Below are 27,992 nucleotides of genomic sequence, written 5' to 3'. Positions count from 1 at the left end.
GTAGCGGGAAACTTCACTTACCCCGGTGGCGTAATCGATGTGTGATGAAGGCCAGAGATCATAGGTCTCCTAATGTCTGCCCCATTCTCCGAGGTGCTCCTCTCTAATCTCCTTTTTTCCAGTTGATCGTGTAGTATCATAGCCTGCAAAAAGTTTCACATGAGATCGTGAACTTTAACTTTTTAGTATCTTCATAAAATATATATTAATAACAGATTAAATCGAGTTAAATTTCAAATTTATTTCATAGAAAATAACGTTTGTAATTGGTTCTTAACTTAATATTTTGGTATCTCTTTTTTCTCAATATTTATTATTTTTTTAATTAATTATGTAATTATATTTCGAAGTAAATTCTGTCAAAATCTGCCTTTCATTTGTCAGAGAAATAGCGATCGTGGAAAAGTACGATTCGGGTATTCCAAATATACATAGATTGATGTATCATGCATTCATAATTTTGAAACATTTTATTGGGTCAAGGCCCTGTAATGAGACTTGAGCGACAGCCAACAACGGTTAGTCAAGACGACTATCATTACCGCAACTCGACTTGAGATCTATTGGACAGCTAAATATAGCGGCCATGTCATCCTTTAGATTTCACAGACCAGTCTAAAGCTTACCGGCTAACGATTGCTTCAAATAGAAATGTAAATAGTGATAAGTGCTTGATAACAAATGAAATATTTATATCTATCTCTAGTTATTATCTCTAGTTATTATCTCAATTTATTATCGGAAATTGATAGCTGCTCTATACAAATCTCACTTCTCTATCTTGAACAAGTGGTTTTAAATTGATCGACAAATATGATTTAACCAACATCTTTACTAGCTAAATAAACTAGCTAAGAAATCAAAATAAATCGTTTCACATTTAAATACAAATTAAATATTCAATAAAGTTCATTAATGAGAGAAAGTTTGAAAAAAAAAATGTCTATATTTCTCATAAAAATATTTCTGTTATCTTCTGATTAGAATGTCAATTAGAAATCTTTTATTGCGAAAGTCTTGTATATTGTGAAGGGTTTATTAACCTACCTTGCCCAACTCATCTTCTAAGGATGTGTGCTCCCCGGGTGAAATCGTGCTGGGTGTCGACGTGCCGCTGCAAGACCCGTTCACACCTACCTCGTGCGGTAGCGTTATCGATAATGGTGAACATTCTTGCCGCCACAAACCGCGAACTTCGCCGTCGTGCACCTGCACGCAAACGATGACCAATAGGAGACACGTAAGATAGCGAGTAGTGTATGTTTTGTGTACTGGTAGAATTTTATTCGAGTGTTTTGTACAATCATGTGATTAGAGGTTAAATCGCGAAATCGCTCGTCTTTCACCGAGGAAGTAGGAAATTTCTTTTTGTACAATAATTTATACAAAAATTTGTACAAAAATTCACAAAAAGCATAAAACAATTCTAAATGGTCATATGAATAACCAAGTATTATTAGCAAGAGCGTTTATTCTAAGTCTAGAAAGCAAAAGCGTTTATTCTAAAGCAAGAATATAATGCAAAGTGTATCTTACAATATTTTTTGCCATTTGCTGTAAAATATTTACTTTATATTTTACAATTACTTGTATATCTTATTTATCTAAATACTTCAACTACGTGCATCAGCAAGTGCTACATTTTCTTTTATATTTCCCAACATTTTTCCCAACGATATAAACAGCAGGAGTATTTGCTCCGCTTTAGTTATGATTTTACATATTTATATGTGTCTTTCAAAAAGCCATTCAAGAAATAAAAGCATTTGTACTCCGATTTATTCATATGACCCATTTACGTTGAATCAGAGATCCGCGGGCGAGTTGGTGGTAGCCTCGCCGAATAGTCTAGCGAGGAAGTAGTTGTAGAGCGTTTGCAGGAGATGGAGCGATAGCGGAAAGGCCACGAGAACGACGGTGAAACTAACCGCGCTGTGGATCTCCTGGGACCAGCGTTTGTCGACGCCGTCGCTCGTGCTGTATCCGCTGTCGACGTTGTGCCGCCGGTGCGACCTCAAGTCCAGCGTCGCGTGACCCCTCGTGTCCAGAGGCGTTCGCCTCGTCCGACCACCTCTGGCCCTCTCGTGTTTCGCTGCCTGCCTCTCCAAGTATTTGAAAATGTGCGTTCGCCCGCGAATGCATAGCTGAAACCGGCAGTAAAAACGACCGCCTTAGTACCTCAGATTCGACATTATTCCGCGAAAGAGAGGTGTCCTATATTCGAACGTTTTGTTTCTTCCTAGCGACAGAATGATGTCGAACGTTTTCGAGTGGCGCGATATTGATTCGAGAATTCGAATAAAGTCGCGAATAGAGTACAGAGCGAAAGGCACCGGTTTTGCAATCAACTCCTGCGTGGGACGTAGGAAGATCGTAAATAAATGATAGTCGATGGGTGAAGTAATGGGCGTGCGTGTAATTATTAAAATCCGCCGGGCTGGCTAGGAAAGAGCGTAGGTGCGCGCAAATCGCTAAATCTTAGGTAAAAACGAACGAGTCGTTGGCTAATGCTCACCGAGGCAGGCGGCGAGGTCAGCGGATTGTCGGACAGTCTGAAATCCACTAAGCCTTTCATCTTCCTCATCTCATTTGGAAGCACAGATATTCGATTGCCACTAATATCCAGCTTCACGAGCCTCAGGTACGTCAGTTCTATGTAAAAATGCGGCAATTTTAACAGTCTAGTTAAATTCTCCGCATTTCATCGTCGAATCCTGAGATATCTTCGTTAAAAAAACAATCGCAACCGATATTTTAATATTTCTTTTAGATCTCACCTTTACTCAAAAATAACTTTTATTTTGCTTAAGAAATAAACAAAGTGATTAGAATAAATTTATATAGATGCATTAACTTTAATGTATATCGACTTCGTTAGCATTAATTTACCGAGTTACTTTCGTGTTCTAAGCAAGTTTTTTGCAAGACACTTATTTCTTTGCCATAGATTGACACAATCGTTTTTTAATCGCAGCAAACCTGATCGTTGTATATATGTCGTATCTCTATATATATGGTAATCGCTTTGAAAAGGCGGACCTACCTATAGGCAGGTGCACCAGCAAGTTGCTCCTCAGATCCAGAGACCGGAGTCGCGCAAGGTCGCCTATTCGAGATGGTAGGCTCGTGATTTCGTTGCAACCTGCGTCCAGTTCTGCTAATGCTGTCATCCTGCCTAGCTCGTCTGGCAGAGATGCTAATCTGTTGTGTGCGACTAGCAATGTCTGAAGGGGTAGCCTGCATATCTCTCGAGGTAGCGATGTCAATTGGTTTCGACTGTGGATTAGGATAATAGCCTTTTTTTAGACAAATTTGCTCGTTATTAGAATTATATTTTTCATACGTTGGAATTTTATGTCGAATAAGTAATCAAATATTGTTTAATGGTTTATTAACTACTTTTAGATTATTTTAAGACAAGATATTTTTTATAGAAAATTAAAAGTATGCCTTTTTCTCGCTAAAAGCTTTCTTTGAATCGAAGATGAATTCTGAATTCTGTAGAATATATTATACATATTATCATCTCGGTAACGATTTTTAAAATATTTTAGAATTTTGCGTTATAGAATAGCGTTGCGATAAAATGCATGACGACAGAAAAGTGTTATCGGCTATTCCATATCATACAGGATGTATACAAAGGGCGATATCGCTGAAAGTGATAATAAATATGCGTATATCTATACTAACCTAAGATCGAGGTAGTTCAGAGATTGGAGCATTACGACGGTTTCCGGGATTATTCTTATGGCATTGTGGTAGAGGTGTAGCTTCTCGAGGAATGGAAATTCCGTGACTTCCTCCGGTAACTCACTGAAACGATTCTTCGAAAGGTCTGCAACATAAAAAAAGATACTCATCTTTACGATGCGCTCGCTGACAAAGGTGCGACACGGTCGCGACTTCCGCCGTTGAAAAGAAACATAACTTTGAGAGGCGTCGCGTGATTTCAAGGGGAAATTGAAACGCATTATACACAAATACACACAGAGGTACGAAGAAATAGGTCTCGCATTGCTGAAAGTGGGAATTTGCAATTAAAAGAGCTCGACATCAAAGTTCTGCATCCTCGTGAGAACAGTTCGCTGCATTCGAAAGCGTGGCGCGTGCAATAAAGCGTTCCCGCATCACTCCAATTGGCCGATAAAACTCGTTAAGGAGCAGTACTATCGAACTGTCTTAATAAGGTACCGATATGTCTCCCATGGCAACAGCTGTGTCCCGGTTAGGGTGGTCTTCGGGTGTTGCCGGGGAATTGTTATGAATGGGGCGCGACGGCCACGTGCGCGCACAGCCTCGAAACGCAGGAAAAGGACAAGGGTAGCTCAGCTGCTCCCGGCTTCGAACCTCCTTCGTGATCAATAACAGCCATCCTCGAGCTTCACGCTCGCAAAGGATATCGGCGAAACGATGTGTTGATGGTTGCGAAATGGCTATCATTCTTTTGACGCAAACGGTATATATAGAAATCGCACGCATAAATTAGACGTATAATTATGTAGGCCGAAGCCGAATATTTTGTCTGAATTATAGATTATTTGACAAAGGAATTTAATTTTTTTCGGTAAATTTATATATTAAAATTTTTATAACAACATATTTTAAACCCAATTTCTTCTTGGCTTCAGAAATATTTTTCCAAATGTATTCTTTAACATCTCTGAATGCGAGAAGGGCGCGGTCCTTCCCTTTAGACCTCTTGCATTATTTAATATTTAAATCGCATAGGATTTAAGATGATGTTTGAGGCGATAAAGCATTCTAACAGTCTTGAAATGTAAAAATCTTCATAAACATCGCATATATAGGCTTTTAGTTGCATTTATTTGCATTGCTTAGTTTTTTTCTTTCTTTTTTAAGAGTCTAAGTATTTATATATTTATTTACGTGAGATAAAATTAAAAAAACATACAAGAAAGTATATCTGACACAAACAGATCCACAGATTATTTATTTTTATCGTTCTATTGTCGTTATTTTGTTAAGACCAATCAATCAGAACCGAATTTTTCTTGTATTTTGTTATCTATATGAATCATAGACATTTCATAATGATGTTTAATTTAATATGCAACACCGACAGAAATAATTGAAATAATATAATAGGTTTATTAAATTTTATATTTTTTCTATAAGTTTTCCTCTATTTTTTTTTTCTATATTCTGTTACTGCATAATTTCGTCTGTATGCTCCGCGTACATCCTTAAAGTATATCGCGAAGATGGGATAGAAGCAGATTAATTCACGGAAATTTTCCAGATATGCCCCAATTCATCGAAAGAAAATCAAATTTCGGTGAATCCGGTGAATTTGTCAAACGATCAACGGAAATTGGCAATCGTTGCGTGAACAGGATACTCGATTTCCTCTAGAGGAATCGAGAGTAAAGTTTGCACAACAATTTTCGTCATTCAGCATTTTCCTTTGAATCCAAAGAGAATTTTTTAAATTCATTCTTTTGAATCACTTTTCAAAAGAATGAATTTAAAAAATTCTCTTTGTGATATATATTTTGTTACAATTTGCGAGATATAAGCATAAAATAAAATATGTATTTATCCGATTATTCGAGCAATTATATGTTATTGTTTGATTCGATGATATTACGTTAATTCAAGCTTTCTCTCTTGCTGTATAATTATTGGAATCATGAATTGTTATAACTCAATCCTTGCATGCATTTATCTTGCAAATTGCGCTCGTAATTCACAATAGCACGGCATCATTCATCTCTATTCGTCGAAAACTGTGGCAATTTACGCGACTGTAACCCGAGGGTGTGCCTCGACGAGCGTAACTTCGTTAATCGATCTCGTTTCTTACATTCTTCGTGAACTAAGCGCATTGGCAGCAATGTGGGAGCAATTCGAATGGGAAGCAAACCTCAGCGAGAATAGGATTGGTATGATATTTATCGCATCGGTACTTTTTTTTTTATCTCGGTAATTGCGAACCAATACTTTAATGAAGGACATCTACGCAACTTGAACAAAGATGTTAACAATTTATTTGATAATTATAATAATATTACTCAATTGACTATAAAATAATAAATAATTGTTGTAGAAGTAAATAATACATTTACCGTTGCAAAAACTTTCTTTGATTATTATAAATATAAATATTGAAAAGTGTTTGAAAGGAACTTGTCGAATCGAATCAATACTCGTAGATAACATGTCAAAGTATTGGTTACCCTGTCCAATTTAAGCTTTTCGAAGCCTGGAATGGCTGAAATACGGTCGATTGAATGTCCGTACAAGGGCGTCGGCCTGTCTAACGAAGACGGGGCTGGAACCCCTTGTCAGCACCATAAACACCCACGCGATATTGGCCTTCCTCTCAGACGCTTTGTGCGAAATGACAAAATTTTGTGACGGAGTGTCGCGTCGTCGGCTGGCATATTGTCATGCTCCATTGTGAAATTCGCTCTGACAACATATCGCACGCTATAATTCGCGGATTTAGAGACATATGTTACTGGTGAAAGATTTTTCGATGAATCCGATTTCACGAGAAACAAAATCGTATTGGTGAAAGCATGGGATCCACGCCAAGAAACGCGACTCTCGCTTCTGAATACGTAAGAATGCTAGAAATCGACGGAAAAATGAGTTTCTATTGTCGATTGTAGATAGATATCACTCCTGTCACTTTCGCGCGAGCGAGTAATAGATTGGAATGTCCATTTATATTGAAAATGTTATCATTTTCATTATATTTTGATTACAAATACCAAATACTGTTCTCTAAAATTTAATTATAAGGCTGTGCATTTTTTAAGAAAAATACATAAAATTTTTAATTTAAAAATAAGCAGAAATATATACTTTCTCTACAAAAAAAATTACTGATTACTCCTTTTTTTTATTACTGCCTTATTTTATAAATTCTTTATTTTACATATGGAGTTTAATAACGAAATAGGATTCAGATAAATGTAACAGGAAATACGCGACTGAATAAATTCTAATATGAAAAGAGCTGATTCAATCATCGCATTAATATAGTTCTTACATCATGTATTGAATTACGGGGGTATCGCTTTTGTTCTCATCCAATGTGCGATGAAAGGAAGATTTTTATTCCCGCGCTATCAATCACAATGACGGAAGTTACTCATACTGATTTCAAATTCAGGTATGGCTGATAAAAATCAGCGGATTCGCGCGTGCGAATGACTCTAAATATATCTACACTTCCGTTCCTAACGGTTGGAGTGACCGCTCGATAAATATTGCAGCCGTGCCTTCCATGGTGGTTATACAGGACGTTTCAGGAAGGGTCGATGCACTGGAACATTTCAAGGACCAAGGTCGAGGTCCTACCATGGAAGATCGATAGGCGATTTGCGTGACACGCACACAGTGATATTATTTTGCTGCTAAAGGGCGTGGCAGTTTTGTCGCTGACGTAAACTCATACGCGTCTACTATCTGTTCCGGATTTATCCGATCTAGAATAAGTGCAGTAGTAAACAATCGGTTGAGTAATATCGAGATATTCCATCAACATTTTTACTGGATAAAATGTTATTTTTGTCGTCACAGTCTTGAAGTGTCTCAATTAAAATTTCACGAATGCTAGTAATTTTAGAGAAATTGTATTAAAAATTTTATATTGTTTTATCTGTAGAAAAATTGATTTACGTGTTGATCGATTTGCAGTATCTTGAGCATGGTACACATTTCCAAACTTTATTTTCAAATTGTATAATCCACCAGCAGCAAAAGTACGAAGCAGAGATAAAAGGTTTATAAAGAGCAGTGTAAGCCAGACACAGTTGTATCACGTTACAAAGTGAGTGGGCGGATTCATCTTATCTGGTAGATTTGACGCGGAAAAGAGAATATATTAGTGGAAAGCGATGTCGCGTGAGCGGGAAATGTCCGTCTCGCGGTTTCCACGTTAATCTACACGTGCTGAAGCACGCGAGGCCAACGGCCCGAGAGAAATAAACGTCCAGCTAGGCGAGACAGCCGTTTCGACGCTCGTCTGGCGGCGTCTCTTCCTTTCGTTTCTTTCACCCGTTCAAGTTTCCATCTAAGTTGCACGACTAGAAGAGGCGTGCGTTCTCGTAATAAACAGGTAGCCTTGAAGGCCGGTCATTTCCTCGAACCTTAACTGGTCAGCTCTATTGCAGCTAATGATAAAATCTATATCAAGTGAGAAAAATTCTAAGAAACTATCAAATATAATATAATAATGACTACGTATCAAAATTAATTACCCGTGTAGCATTGCAATGCAGTTTTCATTTTCAGTAAAATTTACGGAACAATAAAAACGTTACAATATTTCTTTAGAAATGAGATTTTATAATCTAAAAATTAAAAAAAAACGTATACAATTCTTTTATGCTCATAGATAGTATACTGTAATTATAAACGAATCGTATATTTTTCTAAGTTGAATTAGGTTTTTGTAGCTGAATTGTAATTATAGTCGCTATGTATAATTCAAGTTTATGTAGTATACGAGATGAATGAAGTATACGAACGATATAATGCAGAAATTCAATTACAAATATGAGTCGAGATACCGATTATAGAATGGGATACACGGTGTAGGGCGCATGTATTTCCCTAGAGCAAGATAGGCTGCTCAACGACACTATTGAATGGATAGAGGAGTTTATTTAGGCTTGGAGCCGGTTTACCCCACACCTGAGCACCTGAGGTTTTGATGACGCACGATACAGCTGGTAGATATAATAAGAATAACACGGCACTTGTATCTTTACAAAAAAAAGAATGAGGGGGAAACTCAATTATTCCATTCATATTAATTCTAAAGAGAGAAGTGGTTAAACTTTTTTCTATAAGTAAAGCTAATTTTTCCTTTGAGTTTGTTCAACACTTTTTTATATATAAACACGAGATGACATTCATATTTCCTGTGAAAAAGGAATTGTACAGGAATTTTAAATAAATAAATAAATATTCATAAGTAAATTTACATTTTCTATAAAAAGAATTAAGCGCCTTCTTTAACTCTATGCGTTGGAAAATCATAAAATTTAGAGAATTAGTAATATTTCATGTCTAATTAAATGCATTCCACGCAAAGCATATGCCATTCCTGTTCGTAACGACGATACCATAATTCTTATATATTAAGCTCTGCATATAGTACGGCAATATCTATCATAGAACATGCATTGAAACGAGCTTGCATTTGAGTGTCAGACATAAATCCCGATGCACGAAGGACGAATTCTCCCGTTTTCTGGGCGTGCCTCACGCTATTCGTCGAATGTTCGTGCTAAAGAAAACCCGCGTCTCCGTGATATGTCGTCGTTGGCCATGAGTTGCAGGTGAAGTCGATTTCTCGTTAATTGAACCATGTCACGCACCGATGTATGGGATTTCTCTTTTGCCCAAGAAAACTCAAATTTTAAAGACATATAAAGATTATTTGTTTGATATTATTGAAGATATTATGTGCAATATCGACCATTTAAAAATAAATGGAATGTAAGGATTGCTCAGTGTCCTTTTTGAAAGTAAAAAGAAAGATAAAAAGATAAAAATTCTTTGGGTTTTATTTGTAGCAGAATTGGTATCTCGGGCATTCTCAATTGAAATCCGGAGAAATCCTTGCCATCTTTTTTTATTTTATTTGAGAATTTTGGGATTTCTTTTGACAGTAATATGCGACAAACGCGATGTTGTCATCTTTGGCGCCAACGGAAGAAAATTTTCTTATCGGATGACGGAAATTGTGTTACAAAGATGCAACAACGCGTAATATAATATCGATCCGGTATCTACAATTTCGCTGTTTATGACCGTTCGTAATCGGTGATAAAGTATTACGCCAGCGATAAGTATATCCGGCGCCGCAAGCATTACGCGTTTATTTTCTATTAGCTTTTACATATCTCGCAGCAAAAGACACAAGTGAAACCTGTTCCTAGTATTTTTCTATATTAAAATCAAAGGAAAAAAGGAAGAGGAAAAAGGATGGATGAGTCAATGTATTTATAGTCTGTCATATCCTTATATCTACGACATTCTACGCTTTTCTCACGGTCGCCATCGGTCCTTGCGACCGCAGAAGGTGTGGCTAGAAAGAAAAAGATCTGTTGTTGGCGCGCGTTCAAGAAGACCTTAACGTCGTTAAGCCATCCCTGCGCGAGATACGCGGCGTAGGCTGCAGAGCCCACATAAGGGCTGCCTCGAAACCGTGGAAACAGAGGGAAACGCGCGATCGATAACGCTCCCATGGCAAATATTGCCCCATGGGGTTGCCGGCTGTCAAGTACGCAAGGTGCGCACCGCTCACTCCAGCCGTGCATCGCATCACAAACAAAGTGAAATATTCAAGCCTTATCAGCGTGAAATTTGACCGAGTTACCTCCACGGACTAGTCGCGAACTTGGTGCAGAATGCATACGGAGGAAGCACTCGCTGTGTTTGCAGCGAAAGCTAATTTTATGTACAGAGCGCTTCCAAAGAGAGAATCTAGTAGTAGGAAGAGATAGGATTTTCAAAAGATTTTTTATGCAATTTTCGCACGAAAAGATATATTAACTCCGCAATAATAATAAATTATTTATTTTTTTCTTAATTAATTATAACCGTGATATACGAAAAAGTCATGCCTCACTAAAAATTATCACTTTCTTTGTGCAATTATTTCATTGAATCTAAAGTATAATTATGAAGCCGTGCATCTAGTAGATGCTATCTCATCGCCTTATTTACCTTCGCGCAACGTAATTATTTATCTTTATAACACGACGGATGTCTATGTGTTTGATTTCAAGCATAATATTATGTACTTGCCCGACATAAGATATTGTGGACTCTTCAAATAAGATATGATAACAATAAGATACAAGAATGTTTCCTTTCCGCTTCTCATGATTGCGAGAGAAAGCCATAATTCAGCTTGTAATCCATCTTTATAGCGTCGTAATTATGACATAACGCAAACATTCGTTAGCTTCGTTATGATATACAATCCCAAATGGACCAACGAAGAAAAAGGAATTGATAAATCTCTTTCTTTCAAAGCAAGAGTATTCTCTCAGGAATGAAGAGAAGAAAATATCGCGATTCGCAATGCGCCGATCGCCGTGTATATCTGGCAGAACGCGATTCTCACGTAATTGACTTTCACCGTCATCCTCGCAGTGGCGACACATGACGCCGCTGAGGAGGCCAGAAGAAAAACGTCTTAGGAGATGCACCGGTGAGCGGGAAAGGGAAAGAGGGACGGATACGGGAGGAATTGTGCAGGAAGAAAAGAAGTTCATGGCGCACCCGTCCGACGACTGGAAGTGCTTCTTCGTCGTCGTCGCGCTGTCCTTGAACCGTCGCTATTGCCGTGTCATTGGCGGGTTTGATCGCGTCAAAGACGAAGAGGAATACGAGGAGGAGGACCGCGCGGGAACAAGAAGGGAACTCGGGGCCGTTGCTTTTGTGAGGGACCGCCGCAACTTCCGGCGACGCGCGGACGCAAGTGCGAACGAGACTTGCATACTCGATCGGGAGCGTCGTGCGGATAGCAAGAGCTCGTCATTTGGCGCCGGTTTGTCGAACGGATTTATTTATTGCGATAATCATAAATAATAACCGATAATTTATTTTGAATTTTTTAGGAGAATTTTTAAACGTTGATAACATCTTAAAGATATACTTTTTCTTTTTTGAGATAATACTCTCACTCTGAAAGAGATAAATTTTTTTTTCTTATTAATCTATTTGAGCTTTTGTGCTATAGTGAAGTTAAGAGATGTTTGCGTTATACATCTTTGAAGTATAATTTAGTGTACGTGTCATTTAACATTTTTATTTAAATTATAATATGGCATTTTTCTACTTGAATGTTACAGTGATTCATTTTTTTAATATACATCTGTTATTCTTCAATATTCAACTTAAATTCAATGTCGCATAATTCCATCCACACATTTAAAATTAATACCATCTGCTCGACTCACATACATCTGTGCTTTATGCAAAATTAAATTTATCTGCGCTAGAAATCTCAAATGCACTCTGACGGACGATGTTTGGATTCCGTCTAAACCGGCCGTCAGAGATAATTTCCACGACAGCGAGTTGTCGACCATCTGGTACGCGACGATTCGACCAGGCATGAGTTACGTGCGAGGAAACTTCACAGAGAACATACGCGGCGAAAACGATATAAACCAAAGCCTACAACGAATTTCCAAGAAACAGAAAGGGAATGTTGGAAAAATTAAAAGATAAAATAAATAACAAATACAATTAAATATAATTAAGATCAGATCTATTCCAATTATTCGAAAAAAAAAAAAAATTAGTAGACGGGAAGGACAACAATAATTGTGGTACGTCCTGTAAAACGAGAAAAGTTTCCTAGCACGTTTCCACGATCCGGTTTGTACGTGGACGAGGAGACGGCTGATGCGTGGCGAACAGTGCGCCGTATTGTGCGTGCAGCAGTCTCGGGCCACGCGTTCGACCGTACGTGATTATGGATGTATGTACATTTAGTGAACGTGTCAATGTGTGAGATTGCACGGCAAGGGAACAAAGGAGACGTTTTTTTTCGTCTGCGAGAACGTTTCAATTTTACGTCGACGTACAGGGTGTTTCAGGTTCAACTTTAACAACAAATTTTTAGACCAGTTTAGAGTCCACTTTTCTTTAATAGAAAGGTTAAATTTTCATAATTTTTTCAATCATAAATTATTGAAAGTTAAAAAATTTTCGTGAATTAAATTTCGACGGCACAAGTAAATCTTTCCGTAAAATTTAAAATTCATTTTTATTCATCTAAACTAATTTTAACAGTGTCTTAACAATTAACAAATTCGTTAAAGAACCTATCATAAAAATTAAAGAAACTGCACTTATCGTATAGAATACATTTATGAAAAAATTGATGAAAAGAATCTGCTGAGTTCACTCAACATTTCCGCGATTGATTAATTACTTCGGTGTGGATTTTATTTTTACGCATATTATTTGCATAGTTTTGAATAAAACCTATTTTTTTATTAGCAACGTCGTCGTTTTAATTACTACATGCCGGAAGATCTTCCTCGTCATTTTCTTATCTCTCGTCTTTTCATAGAGACTAGAGCGATAATGTAGCCAAAGTAATGAGTGTCGAGTGTCAGTTCTGTTATATGCATTTACCACCACGTCATGCTTGACCCAAAAGAAAATGCTCGAGCTTGCGCTGGAGGACGAATAATGATGCTTGCGAGTAATAATGTTTGGCAATGGAAGCACGGCCACGAATAAACGCGAAGATCTCATTACGATTGCGACTAGAACGGTCGATGAGAAAATTTTATTTACATCGTTGCGTATTGATAAACTTGTCGTTAGACATTTATGTAACTGTAGGAATATGCTGCTCTCAGAAAACCTGAGAAATAGGAGCATTTATCTGGGACATGTATATTTGAAGAACTAGAACAAGTAAAAATATCCCATGATATATTTGAGTAATTAATATCAATTATCTATATTTTGCATTACACGATTAGCATAATGTTGTAAAAAATATCAATTACGACATAAACACGTTTCTGAGGTTCACATCTGTTGTAGCGCTGTTCTCATTTTTGTTATCGCGATAACGTCACGTCTCGTATGTGTCGGAGGCTAAAAGACGCCTCTGTCCCTCGTAATTCATACTTTACAATGTCGATTTTAGATGGTCATCAAGGCGAATTCATCGGTCCTCGTGGATTCGTTTCCACGCGTATTATCCACGCGTGGTCGCGCCTCCCAATTTAAACTCGCGAAGCCAAGAGTCGCTTTCGCAGATTGAGTTAGCCTTAATCACGAGGCGGCCTACAAATTATACGACGTACAATTGAGCGGTCGCATCGATGGCGTCGTGTGGAAGAAGAGGAAATTGTAATCAAAACACGTAAAATATTTATAACAAGTTATTATGATTATAAATATATATATTCTTATCTAAGAGATGATTACACTAATATAAAAAATAATAATATAAAGAAAATAATATAAAAAATAAAATTTACATTTGACATTTCACAAGGAAAACTCAATGTTAAATTGTTCAGAGAATTTCCTAGTGAAATAACGGACGAAAATGTACGTGTTGTCTCATATGTTTCTATATACATATGCATAAATTATTTTGCTCTTGGCTATCGCGACTTCGTCGCACAAATGCATTATTCTACTCGCGATAATACATACTTGCGTTCACTTTACTAAAGGCTTGCAAATGGAAACTGTACCTTTTTGGATGCGAATATGGCACTCGGCGAAGGAAAAACGCGAGAAACACAAATAACGCCTCACTCTTTTTACCATTTCACGCATTTTTTCACGGATAGTATGCATCAGCGGATATTCAAATATCAGGACGTAAGTGTGTAAATGTGTTGATTATGTGTAATCGTGCGTGCGCACGGGAAAAATGCATTACGCAAAAAGCGGCTTTGATCGTTCAATCGTTATTATTTTCACGAACTGGCACTCGACAAGTCGAATCGTATCATCCGTAACTGCAGGGTATAAATTTAAAGATTAAAGGATTAAATATCATATAAATGCGACAATTATTAATTGATAAAAGTAATTTTTGTTAGTCAATATATTTTTGTTGCAGAGATAAAATATAATCAAAGTAAAATTTAGTTAAATTTTCTATTTATTAGAAATGAATAAAGAAGAACAAAAAATGTAAACGACAAAGTTCTTGTTTGCCTTTCAAACCAGAGAAACTAAGAAATGTCACATTGTATTTTAATAAATAGAAAATTTACAACTAAACTTTATATTGACTATATTTCTGAGAAAAAGAATTAAAATAATAATTTTGATTTGAATCTACAATCTCAAAAATAATAAGAAATGTAACCATAAGGAATGACTCGAACATTTTATGCTATGAATCTCGTAAACGGCGATTCATGTGCAAATACGCAATCTTGGTAAGAATACATCGTAGATTGGCCGCGCCGATAACCTCGTCCCGTGCTTTTATCTTGTCAGATACACTTTGCAATAGAAGTAGCACGGTGAGTTCGAACAATGAGTGATCGGAAGACGCGATATTCTACGCGTACAACAATAGGTAGGCCTGAGAACTGTATTTTCAGGACACCCGACCGAAATTGATAATTCTTAACAAATCGATCAAGCAACTTAAGCCCATAATTATACGAGTCTGCAATACGACATACGACATAAAGTATGCAATATAAAACTATATTATCTGCCTTCCAATTCTTTTTTAATCATATAAAATTTCATATTAATTGTTAAATAAAAAAAATTATATTTCCTTGTAGAATTTGTTTTTAAATTGAATATTAAACGTCATTCCAAGCTAGGAAATTGCTTGGAAGGAATTTTAAGTTTCGAAAGTTTACAAATGTTCACGAGATATTGCACATCGTGATTTGGAATACGTGACAAACGCATGATTAAATTCGTACAAATGAAGAATATAGGGCGACTAGCAAGGCCGTGTGTAGCCGTGAAATTCTTTACATAATCAGAAGATGTCGAACTAAAGTGTCATTTTTATTAAATTGGAGCGAGGTTTTGCTAATCAATTTCTTTAATCTTGCATCACTTTTTCCTTTCTAGCTTCAACGCTTGAAGCTGAAACGCACGAATGCAATCAAAATTACATCTAAAATTTTAATTGCATTCGTGCGTTTCAATATTAAAAAATCACAAACAAAGATAAACAAAAGTTACGCATAGACCAATTTGAATAGAAAAAGGATGTTAAAAGCTAAACTACGTAATATTGCTTGGGTTACAAAGCGTTAAAGTGACTTCATCGTGTATGCACAGGAAAGCTAGAGACTGAAATAAGTTTGTTCTTTTGTATTCTAACGCTTTCTGCATTCAACATAAAACAAATGTGTGTGTGTGTGCATTGGCTTTAGAAAAGACGAAAGTGGAAAAAGCCTAGTGCAATTGAAAAGAACACGACGATTGGAGCCGCATACGCTTTACAAAAAAAGACAAATGTGACGCGTCAGTTGTTCGATAAATCTTGAGAAGATGACTTCAGAGTTTTGCTTGAAGATATTTCTATGCATACATATCTACGTACAGCATGGAAGGACGTTTAGTATCCGCGCATTCTGACATTGTTGCGTATAAACTATGTATAACGGTGACCAACTTTAATAGGAGCGTTCAATAACGTAATCATTGCCCGCATAAATTTTTCAAAACTCTTTGAATATGGATGAAAATAGAAAGTTGAACTATCGAAATATTCATAGAAATAGCGGTTTAGAAATTTATATAGAAAAAAAGAAAACATTTTCTTTTAATGCTCACAGGACGGCCGCTCACGCATTAAACGCCCGACAATGACAGTCAATCAATTGAACTTTATAACCTTCCTAAATCTAAAGATGGTCAGTCAATCTGCGGCATACGATTAAATGCCAACATGTATAGTATACGCAAGTGCGTAACTGCACGTACATAAGCGTGCAACGTTGACGTTCACATGCGCATCGCAGCACAAATTTATCTGTAGATAAATAACGTAGCAGATAGATAACGCGGCTGAAGAACTGACTTTGTAGTCGATGAATCGATGGGTCATAATTTAACGATAGACGCTTAGAATGTATATACCAGGCATCGTAAACACTTAAAAATTAATTAATATTTTTCATCATATCTAAATGACATGTCGTCACGGGTCATATGTTAACGGTCAACTAATCTATCTTCAATGATTTGACAGCTAGTATTTGACACATAGTATATTTTCTAAATCGGTTTATGTTTTCCAAGACTGTTGATGACTCTTGTTAGAAGATTAATATTCCGATTTTAATTGCAGTTTAATTGTTATTAGTTTCAATCTAATTACTTTACAGTAATTTGGAATCGAATACAATGACAAAATTGGAATACTGAACCGGAGAACTTCCTTAATTAAAAGGATTAGTTTACGTACATTGTACCGACGGTTGAAACGGAAACTCAATCACGATGGGAGCCAATCGCCGTTATTTACAATGACCCAAGCGAAAGGTTCGTAGTTCTCTTTTGTAGTGTATATACACGGTGACATTTAAAACACGGTTGAATGCTCGGACGTGTTATACGCCCTGGTTTTCTTTCTGTACGTTTTCCCAAGTTTCCACGACATTTTTGAACCCTGAAGCGCACCTCGGCGTAAATGATGTAAACAAAGTGTTCCGCTTTTATAACAATCGAGTTACATAACATGACATACATGCAATATTCACCTACTATATTTACCTCAAGAATATATTGGAGATCATATTTCTTAGAATTTTTTATTCCATCCTTACGGATTTAATATCATCAATTACTAATGGAAAATACGCATTATTTTTCAAAAAGAAATCAATTATATCTCGGCGCAATTGTTATATAAAAGAAGATTAATAAGATTTCGCATTTTTGCATATATGAGCAATTGAATAATTGAAACGTCAATTAAATCATTCAATTTTGTATACGTAAATACTATTTTCCTTAACCTTTTTGCATAAATACTTGCAAATGTAAATACCACGTTAAAACAGCATTATTCCATTTATTCGTGGTCATGAATACTTCAGAATATTGAGTAATTATTGCAACGATAAAAGCGTAAGCATAAAATAAAAAAAAGTTCGACGATTCGCACAGCTCCCTTCTAAGACCTCGATAATCCGCAGAAGATACTCTATCTTCGAAGAACGGGTGCATCGGAGCGAGGGCTGCAACTTCTTCACAAAGAGTTCGCTACTTATAGACCGTGAATACTCCTTTTGGACCAGCGACTTTCGAAAGCTTTCGTGATTTAGCGTCTTGTTAATAACGCGAAAGAGAAACCATATTTATTAACAACATCCATACGAGTTGGAAATTGAAAAATAAAAGTTAATCAAATAGACAGAAACAATGATCAGATTCGACGTCATTAGATTGTGTTTTAATGGGAAAAAAAAACGCAACAATTCGGAGAGTACTATTTCACACAGAATTGTTTCCACAAAACGTTAAAAAAATCAACAAAAACGAGCTAATTTCAATGAGTGTTTATGAATACAGCTCACAATAGGATTATATGACTCTGTCGGTGAAATTGTTATTTCCTTTCGTACTATTTTTATGAGAAGTATGCATATTGTGACATATACATTAAATTACTACATTTCTCGCTAGATAATAAGTACGAGTGGCAAGAAATCGTGACGCTAAACACAGAGTCGAAATGATATTAGTGCGGCCCTGCGATAGAGTTAATTATAACTCGGCAACGAAACCACCATGTTGCCTTGCATATGCGATACACACGAAGAATGGTGGCGCGTATGATGCAGTGACACGCGGTTTACATAAATGACGGATAAATCGCTATGAATAGCGAAAAATATACAAAAAAAATCAACCTTGCGATGCGCTATTTTGCAGACCGGATGGACAGCGAGCAACTTGAACCGAGGTCAATGTTAAACAATTACTGGAAACAAAAAAATTGAGCACTGTGGGATGTCGACTAATATGTTAAAATATATGTTATAAAAATTATTCGATTGCCGTGTTGAAATAGCTATGAGGCTTTTAGTTTCTCCGATTTTAACAGTTACATAAAAATCGATTTTTGCATAAATTTAGAGTAATCGATTTTTAAAAATAAAAATTCTATAAAAACTCTTTTAAAATAAAACTTGCCCGTTTCATGCAAGTATTATAAAAATAAAATAATATTTTTAATGACGTGTACCAAAAATTGCATTATTTTATAAAGAGAGATGCAATACAAAATATAAAATGACAAAACGATTTAATATAAAAAGTATATTAAAGTTATAATAGACCAATTTAAACAATTTAGATAGGAACAAAGTAATTTAAAATAATATATGTTTTGTGTATAAAATTCAAGAGAGTAAATCTTACGGGACTTTCGGCGAACTACACTACATTTTAGCTTCTCCATTTACTTTTCCGCTACATTCTTATGTTTTATCCATATTGCGCGATAATTAGAGCCTCGCAGCATACTAGATGTGAAGGTGTTGAATTAATACTCCTCATTAAGGAGCCGCTATAAGTTCGCGTGCTTGCTCGCGCGTGCGGCACTAATTCGCAAAGGCAATATATTCGTATTCGGGAAATGTCTGAATCATGAAAGCTGTGGAGTAACCGCGACCGATTTGTATTATCTACCAACGCGTACGGTAAAATACACAGTGCATTATTCTCAGTTAATTAGCCGCGAATCATTATCATTACGGCGCATGGTACGTCACGCTCGCAAAGCCGCGTGCAATCTCCGGAGACGAAGATTGCTTTCGATCTCTATCTTCCTTTCCTCCCATCCTCTTTCAAACCGTAAATTTGGATTAAAATTAAATTTTCACACTTTATGCAACAATTATTATATAATAGATCACTGATTACTATTATTAAATCCGGGAAATTTAAGATAAAACATGTTAAAAAATATTTTCTTGAAACACTATTAATTAAAATTAATTTTATAATTCTTTTTAATTGCTTAATTTGAGTTTTATCAGTCTAATAAGGCAATTTTCTCGATGTCAATATGAAATCATGTTTAATCATTTTTCAGGATTTTGCATTTAATTTTTTATTGCTCCCTACTTTGTAATTTTCAAACTGTAATTCTTCTTGCATCAAAAAGTTTGTGACAAATTAATAGTGATATTTAAAGCTTTTCCAATCGCACTAATGCTCGCACTAATGCAGGCTCGCGTCTAATGGACCTAATGGAAAATGTGGCATTGTCAATATCGAAGGAAATGCATAATTTCTCTCAGTCGTCGGTGCATTATATGCATAGGCAATGGACCATAAACGTGTGGTAGTCCGGAGACACGCGAGAGACGACTGCAGAATGCAGTATCGGGTGTATTCATCGTGCCTGGTGTCGCACGTGCGACATGAGGCACAGACTTCAGATGTGTCGGTACTGTCTCGTTACGAACACTATGCGGGGTCGCATAAAGTATCGCGCCGGATTTGGCACGAGACTTCTGTCTCTCGTGTCTTCATTCATACATTCGCCGTCGGAGGCGAGCAAATCTGGGATAAGGACCGGGAAAGCTCTCGCCTTCGGCACGCTCGCTCTCGCAGCTGGCGACGAAATTAGAAAGAAATTAATTACAATCAGAACATCGTGTGAATTCCGATGAAAACAACGCGATTAATCTGCAAATTTTTCTCTTCACATACGTATCTTTATAATTAAATTATTTAATAACTAATAGACAAGGAATCAGCAAATTAAATAATTTGTAATATAGTTAAGCGATCAGAATATCGTGCCATAATTATTACAACGTGAAAATGTTGCATCAAAATAAATTAATTCTTACTTCAAACTTTTATTGCGAATGAAAACAGTTCACATGCAATATTCAATTTTTTAAATTCAGTTTTACTTGGAATAATACATAACAATTCTAAAAATAGAAAAATAGGGGGAGAATATATAAAAACGAAGAAGTGCTCACGTAAGAGTGAGTCTACTCCATTTCGTTTTGCTTGCCTGTCAGAGGGTCCGCACTGAACAATCGATATGCGCTAGTGCATCTGGCAGCGGCTTGTTATGAATATGACTTATATTCATGCGGTCTGACGAACGTGCTTCGTATAACATTCCTGTAAGTCTCACGAAACTCAACATTCGAATGTTTGCACAATTGTCGATAACAATGCAAATTAACACGTTACGGCGATCCGGAATTATCCGTATTAAGGGCAAACAATTGGAATGCACCATCCGATTTGCTGACCGTTCGATCTTCATTCATATGCATACTGCTCGTCCGATGGATGCAGGGCAGATTAGATAAACAAGCGCATGGAAGAAATGCTCCGAAGGTCGTGGTGCCATTAATTCACTGCATCGATCGAAAATAAACGGATTAGAGGGGACCACTTATGTCCCGGCGATCAATTTCGTTACTAAAAATACTCTCCCTGGACAAGCGGAACTTTTAAAATACGCCAAACGCGACTGCCTCAAAACTATTCTTGCACAGACTATGACTGCAATTTATGTTTGCCTAAAAAACAAGTGAGTAGTATAAATCTATTTTGATATAAATATATATATTTTAAAATATTTGCGACAAATTTTTAATACTTCGCATTTATCGATTTTGTTAAAGTACACATACATTACTTTAAAAATGTAGACGGCATTATCGTAGGATAATAATAATATTATTCCGTGAGGAGAGAAAATATCACTTGTTATTCTCAAGTTTGTATCAAAGTTAGACTTTTCCATTGAAAACGAGGCATCAAAATATTGAAACCGCTATTAAATTGAAGTATTTCATATGTGTATATATTTGCAAGCAGAGTTCTTCGAACCTTGGACGCTTCACAAGCATGCAAGGGATTTCGTCTCGCCAGAGTGCTCCTTTGGCAGGGGCGAGTGCTCCGGATAAGCGACAGGATCGGATTACGTTAGCAAACTCTGCTTGCTTTATCGTTGGCATGCACCAACTCACTTTAAAATCGCTCTCTTATTAAAATCTTTTCTATGATAACACTGATTAATTACCAGCATTTCCATTTTCACCAAGTAATCAATCTTCGTGCTTTAAATTGTGACGTTACATTCATCATATTTATAACTCGCGTCAAGTTTTCGTTTTGATAGATTCTCACAACTATTGTCAATAAGATTTATATCAAATAACAATAATAATAAATAATTATCTTTAATTTAACATTAATTAAATAGTTAATCAATAAAAATAGTAATTAATTATTATATTTCTAATAATGCTATATGTATTTTCTTTTTCCAACAACATCGCTCATGATATAATCTCTTGGTATCATAGTTTCAAAACTATATTAATCATTCCGTGTTAGCATTCTAAGATCAATCCGGCGCATTCTGGCGTACTAACCCTGAGGTACTTAGTCTGCATTCCATTCCCTAACTTGTTCCTAGCTTTAATATATGTATATCGTCGTTTACTTGGGGGTGACGGTAAATTGTACACTTCACTGATATATATACGAAACTTGCGAGAGTAGTGGCGCCATGGCGAATCCTACAATATAACATGTTATGGAGTATCGACCTGTTGGCACCCCGTCTCTGCAGCTGCGGTGCCTCTATCTTTAGCTTTGAACGTGCACGAATGTCTCTCTTAAATCCCCGCGGTACATCCCCGCCCAGCACGCAACGCAGGCTGGACGTATGTCGTTTTCCACCCTTGTAAAAATGCGGCGTTTGTCACCCTCGTCGTCGATAAGTCGTACGAGCAAGGCGTTTCAATACGATAGAAAATAATGCGGAGGATTTTCGCCGCTTTCATGCACCCTGGATTTGCGCGATAAGGCTCGATTTCTCGTTTTAGATTATTGATCACTGCAGAGAATCCGTGAGAGGAATTTGCGACAGAACGATTCTTCTTTTGCTATTCACGTTTTCCCTCGAGATACGTAAATTTTCCCTGAATTATAAGATCCTTCTTGCATCATTTAACGGATGTCAGCAGAGTATTTCTTAGAAAAAGCTCCATTCAAGATCAGGAATTTCATTTATCTTCTAAACCGATTAATTTACGTGTTAATTAATCTTTGAAATTCGATGCAGCGCATTAGTGTGTAGAATTCAATATTCTATGGTTAATTGATCACTGCGTAAAGCAGCGCTGAATGCAGCGCTCGAAATAGACTCCATTCTCGGCGGTTCGATTGGAATCCTTTAATGCGCTCGTGTATTACGAATGCGACGAGATCGCCTCAGTCATTCAGGAAAGAAACGCTCTCGGCCGCGCTTGATCGATCTTTCATTGCGCGACAGCTGTTATAGAATAAACGGGATAAAAGGAGGAAGAGAGCAAAGAGAGCAAATAAAAACGAAATGATCCGCTTGAAAAGTGAAGCGCGCGGTTACTGTGCTCGAATGCGCACGTTCGAACTTTTTCGGACCTTTCGACAGTTATTCTGCACGTGCAAACGTAATTGCGTCGAAATATACTTTGTTGATGTTCAAGTTATCTCGCCGTTATACAGACGAAAAAACACGTGCGTTACTCGCACATCATTGAATACATTAAGAAAGAGCAACGTAAATGCCGTGGAAAGCCATAGCGGTGCGTCGTGTTTTTTCGGCTTTCAAGCTATGTGCGTTTAAAACAAACTGCGGTGTTGTGAACATTCATGAAAATTGGATGCACCTTGTGCTCGAAACGAATGCCAGTCGGCGAAGTTTTCACAACAACGACCGTGGCCGCACACGTACGGGCCAGTAACCACATCGGTGAGATTGCACTTGGCAGAGAAGTTCGTGCAGAATGCCAAGGCACTCCTCCTCCTTGCGAAAATTGCCGTGCGAGTTTTCACCGCAATGCAGACATTAATTTCAAAATCCGTGTAACGAGGATGGGGGGGTTGTGAACGTTTCTCAGTGACTGAATTACCAGCCGCATTACTGAAGTAATGGTGCATAGGAAAGGACGGTATATAAAGGGCTGTCACACCCTTCTTCCTTATTCTACGAAGAATGCGCCCCGTATACCGTGACGTAATCGATAATAGCTTTGACCGAATACACGCTGTGTACAAGAGACAGTCGCTGTACACGTGAGATGAATAACAGTGCAATATACCGGAAAATAATGGAATGCTAACGCAGAAATGGAATTTATTTATGCGCTGAAAAGCATACCGAAGCATTTTAAAAGTAATACACGACACAAAGTGACGTTGAAAGACATAAAAAAACAAACGGTGGAAAGAAATGTATAATAAAAAATATATTTCAATATCTTTTATAAAGCGTTAAATTTAATATATTCGATTTTATTCCACGAGAATATCGAACAAAATTTTGTCCTTTGCAACACCAAATTGAACCTGTCAAAATGATATCTATTCCGGGAGTTTGCCGAAGGAGGGGAGGAGGAAATATAACGTTAACTGGTGCGCGTGCATATTTCATGCGAGTGTTCAATGCGGGAATAAGCCGTCAGATCCCTCATCAAGTGAGCTGAACTGACCTGGGGTCCCCTTAATGAAGTTACGTTCCCTTCAACGTGTCGGTAGGGACTCATCGTAAGGAAGGTGGATGAACGACGGTTCGATAACACTCGGGAAAGTAGTAAAAAGTTCCCCATCGTCGGACCATCGATTCATCCTCCGGGGACAGTGCCAATCTGCGATTCTGTCCATTTTCCAAATGTCATCGAAATTCGATAAGCTCGCTATTCAGTGCGGCTCGAAAAGCAAGAATGTCACGGGAGAATATACTATGTGGATGTATATTAATATTGCAACAAGGAGAAAGGAAGCCTGTATCTAAAATGCATCTAAAATGTAATTAAAACGTATAATCGTCGCCTTATCAAACACAAAAGAACTTTTTAAAGAAAGTGCGTATAATAAATCAGTCAAGAAAGTATCTTCCACTTTCTCTAAATGTCAGTACGCTAAATAATGCGAGCTCTCGTTACCGATTATCATTTCATCGAGTTACCTTCAGCGCTAATTGCACGCGCAAAAGCGAAAATGTGGGGCACTGTGCCTGCAGGCCGCTTCAGCGGGAAAATTCTGCGCTTAAACACGAACATAAGGTCATTATTACCGTCTGCCAATATACGCGAAGGTACGGCCACGTGAAACTATAATTGAGACTTGCAGATAGCGGCTGGAAAAATCTCACGCGCCTGTTATCTCACATACCCGACACGTCGGGCGCTGTATTAAGTGAGCGAGTACCGTGTAACGCGCGTAAGAAAAACGTGTGAGTGTACATGTAAAACCCGGCACTGCTACGGCAAAATCAGACCGCGAATATCCTGCGTTCCGCTTAGGAATTATGAATCACCATTGTAAAATCTAACCGACGTATAATAGCGAATACGTGGAATTATTCGTCGCGAATTAGAGCTAGAGCTGTTTTCTCAAAGAATAACCGCAAATCAACTGCTTTCAATGCTGCAGCGTGTCGATCCAGATATCAATCTGATACATACATTTTACATTGTGTGGAATTACTGCTATAAAATTTTCAGCTAAGTAGCTATCTCTCGGCAAAATTCTTAGCTATGGATGCTTGATCAAGAGAAACGACTTATGTTGCAAGATAAGTCTCGCGTTTAAGTCTTATTCTGGTTGTTAAACGCAACACTACGGGCATAAAGCGTGGCAGATAACCTTGTTCGTTGCTATATTTCGTAATATATTAATATATTAAAATATTTTATTAATATATATATAATATTATATAATATAATATATTAATATATTAAAATATTTTTTAATTTATATGATAGTTTATATTATACCAATTATGTTAATTATGTCCTCTGTAATTTCCACTTGACTTCCCTTTGTCAAACTTCCAGAAATTGCGGATGCAATGGCTGGAATAATATTGTAGATAATAATTCCATCTTAATGGAGCAGTTGAGTGATAATATAGCATAGCAAGTGTCTGTCGATACTTCGCAAGTTTCGATATGCGCTACTGTCTTCAGCTAACAATAAGTAGTATACAGTTAAGTGACAGCGTCTTGACAATGTCGCGCCTTGACAATGTCGCGCCTTGACTTGACGCACTCTTAACGCGTAATTCTCGTTGCTCTTAGAATTATCGGCTGTCAGGCGTATATTTATCGCGGTAGCAGGAAATACACTGGGTGCACCAAGATAACGTAGTCCTGCGAGGCTGACTTTGCCGGTATTGCTTGGCAGCGTGACGCATTTTACATTGAGGCCAAACCGCGATGATAAAAGGAGAAGCAGGACGTCGATCTATCGGGCGGGAAAATTATAACGCGGAAAGTCCTTTGTGCACGACGCGAAAGAGTTACGGACACAATTGCACGCTTGGCGCACGGCGTTTATGCGGCGCGACAGAAATAAGCCCTTACGAATAAACTTTACCGCATAATTTTGTTTTCATGCATAATTTTTTTCTCATTCTTCATCGTCTTATTTATTTCAAGAGTTTCGCGTCACTCTTAACTCACGTTAACTCTCTTTTTACGATTACAAGAAGTGTGGAACGAGAAGGGAGAAAAACACGGCAAAAAATAAAAATGCTAAATTTATCTGCAGATTTACTCTTGACTCGCTTTTGCTGCGATTAAATTTGCGACGCGTGATTTTGTTTACGACAGAATTAAGAGATCATGATAAAATGTTACTTTTTTAATACTTTTAAATGCGTGAAAAGTATAATGTTGAAAGCAATATCATAAATATCTTATCAATATGATATCTGTGTATTATTTGCTAATTGAAGAAAATCATAAATATACACCTCATAAATGTATATTTGTATTATTTACATAACTTCACTATAAAGATCTCATGAGTTTATACTTCTAATCTGTTTTATTGTAGTCATTTGATATGTTTGTTTTTCAACACATCTTATCTCTAAAGACAATGAGATACGTCAGGATGAAAGATCTCCTATTCTCTTGTTAGATAATTCTTTCTTCTTTAAAGATAAAATTTTCAATATCTTTTTTATGATTTGCTGAATTGTAGATATAAAATAAATTAATAATAATATCAGTAATTAAAAATTAATAATTAATCTGTAATTACAAAATAAATGCGTGCATTACATTAAAATTTAATTTCACGAATCGTTATAGTTTCCATAGAAATCTATATAAGCAACTCTGGTAGATTAATTTATGAAAGTTTTATAAGTGTACGATTACACTTATAAAACTGTGTGAAGATGTGTGTATGAATATTATAAGAATTATTTACCTACGATGCTTATAAAAAAAAATGGTCACGTGGGCGCATACCAAGTCAATCATTATGTTTAATGTTTTCACTAAATTTCTTTTCGCTCTGTTTGCACAGTCGTGATACTTCCCTCGTGTAGACCGCATTTGCGCGTTTTTTGTGTGTTTATTTGTGTGCCGCAACGTGGCATGTGCCCATGAGGAAATAAAATTTTACGTGGGTATTCCAGCTTCGCTTTTTAGCCGCGGGTTAGATGCCCCTCGGCTTGAGATTTTACGAGTTTGATGTACGAAGCCAACTGCGAGAATAAATAACGCAACGGAAAAAAGAATTTCGACGTCTGCATCGTAATCATCTTGCGTGAGATAAATCAACTCGTGAATTCAATATTTCGTTTCAACGTATCTAGTTTTAATCTACAGATATTACGATATGGTCAAATTTAATGGCAGCTTAGATATTTAGCTTATTACTATTTTAACTTATTCTTTAATACTTCTAAATATGCAACTTTTGTTATTTTTTATTATTTTTCGCGAAGGTAAAGAAAAATTGTACTATGACGTTACTTTGCTATTAATTATAACATAAATTATAACATTACTTCTTTTTTTGGTCAAATAACCAAAAATTGTTTTCTTTTTTATCGAAATCATCTTATTTAAATTTAATCGTCACAATTGCGGGGTAATTAAAATGAGATAAACATTTATACTTCGAGTTAAATATAAGTAAAAGTCGAATGAATCTGAAAGAACCGACATTAAGCGCTATGAGAATGCAAATTCTTTTTCAAATCATCGTTGCGGAGCTTGGCAAGATGTTTAATAAATCTTGCAGCGTTACGTTTGCTACAAAGTTCTACAATCAGCTGCGATTACTAGTGAGTAATGCACGCCAGGTGTCGAACTTGGCAGGTGCACGTGTATTAGGCAATGCTTAAAAGTTTCTCTGGTCAATGCACTGACAAACGGTACATATGTATTCGTTTATTAAATAACTTAAGGGAATTAATATTATCTCGCATGCGGTGTGACATGTATTCACTGGCAAATAATAAATCCCTTCATGCACAAATAATCCTCTACTGTAAGCTCTCCGCTAGGAATAAATTTAAGAAATTTATTCTAGAGTTATTAATAAGAAATTATTGATAAGAATTAGTATTTTTCTTTGAATAAAAATTTTAAATCGACAATTTATGTGAAGAATTTAGAAATTACGTGAAATGGATACTGTTGAAAATTGGAGTACAATCTTTTTTTCAATGATTTACTCAGTTTTTA

At 36.7% G+C, this 27,992-nt stretch overlaps 1 protein-coding gene across 2 annotated transcripts in view; it reads right to left on the bottom strand.

Moving 5' to 3' along the window:
* The window catches only part of Lrch (Leucine-rich-repeats and calponin homology domain protein), a 45,106-nt gene that overhangs the window by 15,878 nt on the left and 1,236 nt on the right, over positions 1 to 27,992 (bottom strand). For both annotated transcript variants that reach the window (XM_012370257.2, XM_012370258.2), the window contains exons 2-7: positions 3,694 to 3,838; positions 3,044 to 3,276; positions 2,516 to 2,652; positions 1,929 to 2,144; positions 1,048 to 1,209; positions 22 to 143 (exon numbers count right to left, since the gene is read on the bottom strand). In XM_012370257.2, coding sequence (XP_012225680.1) covers positions 22 to 143; positions 1,048 to 1,209; positions 1,929 to 2,144; positions 2,516 to 2,652; positions 3,044 to 3,276; positions 3,694 to 3,838 — 1,015 coding nt within the window. The remainder of the gene's footprint in view (positions 1 to 21; positions 144 to 1,047; positions 1,210 to 1,928; positions 2,145 to 2,515; positions 2,653 to 3,043; positions 3,277 to 3,693; positions 3,839 to 27,992) is intronic.

The sequence above is a fragment of the Linepithema humile genome, chromosome 5 (genome assembly GCF_040581485.1).
Source record: "Linepithema humile isolate Giens D197 chromosome 5, Lhum_UNIL_v1.0, whole genome shotgun sequence".
Classification (NCBI taxonomy): domain Eukaryota; kingdom Metazoa; phylum Arthropoda; class Insecta; order Hymenoptera; family Formicidae; genus Linepithema; species Linepithema humile.
This window is presented reverse-complemented; position numbering and strand designations above follow the sequence as displayed.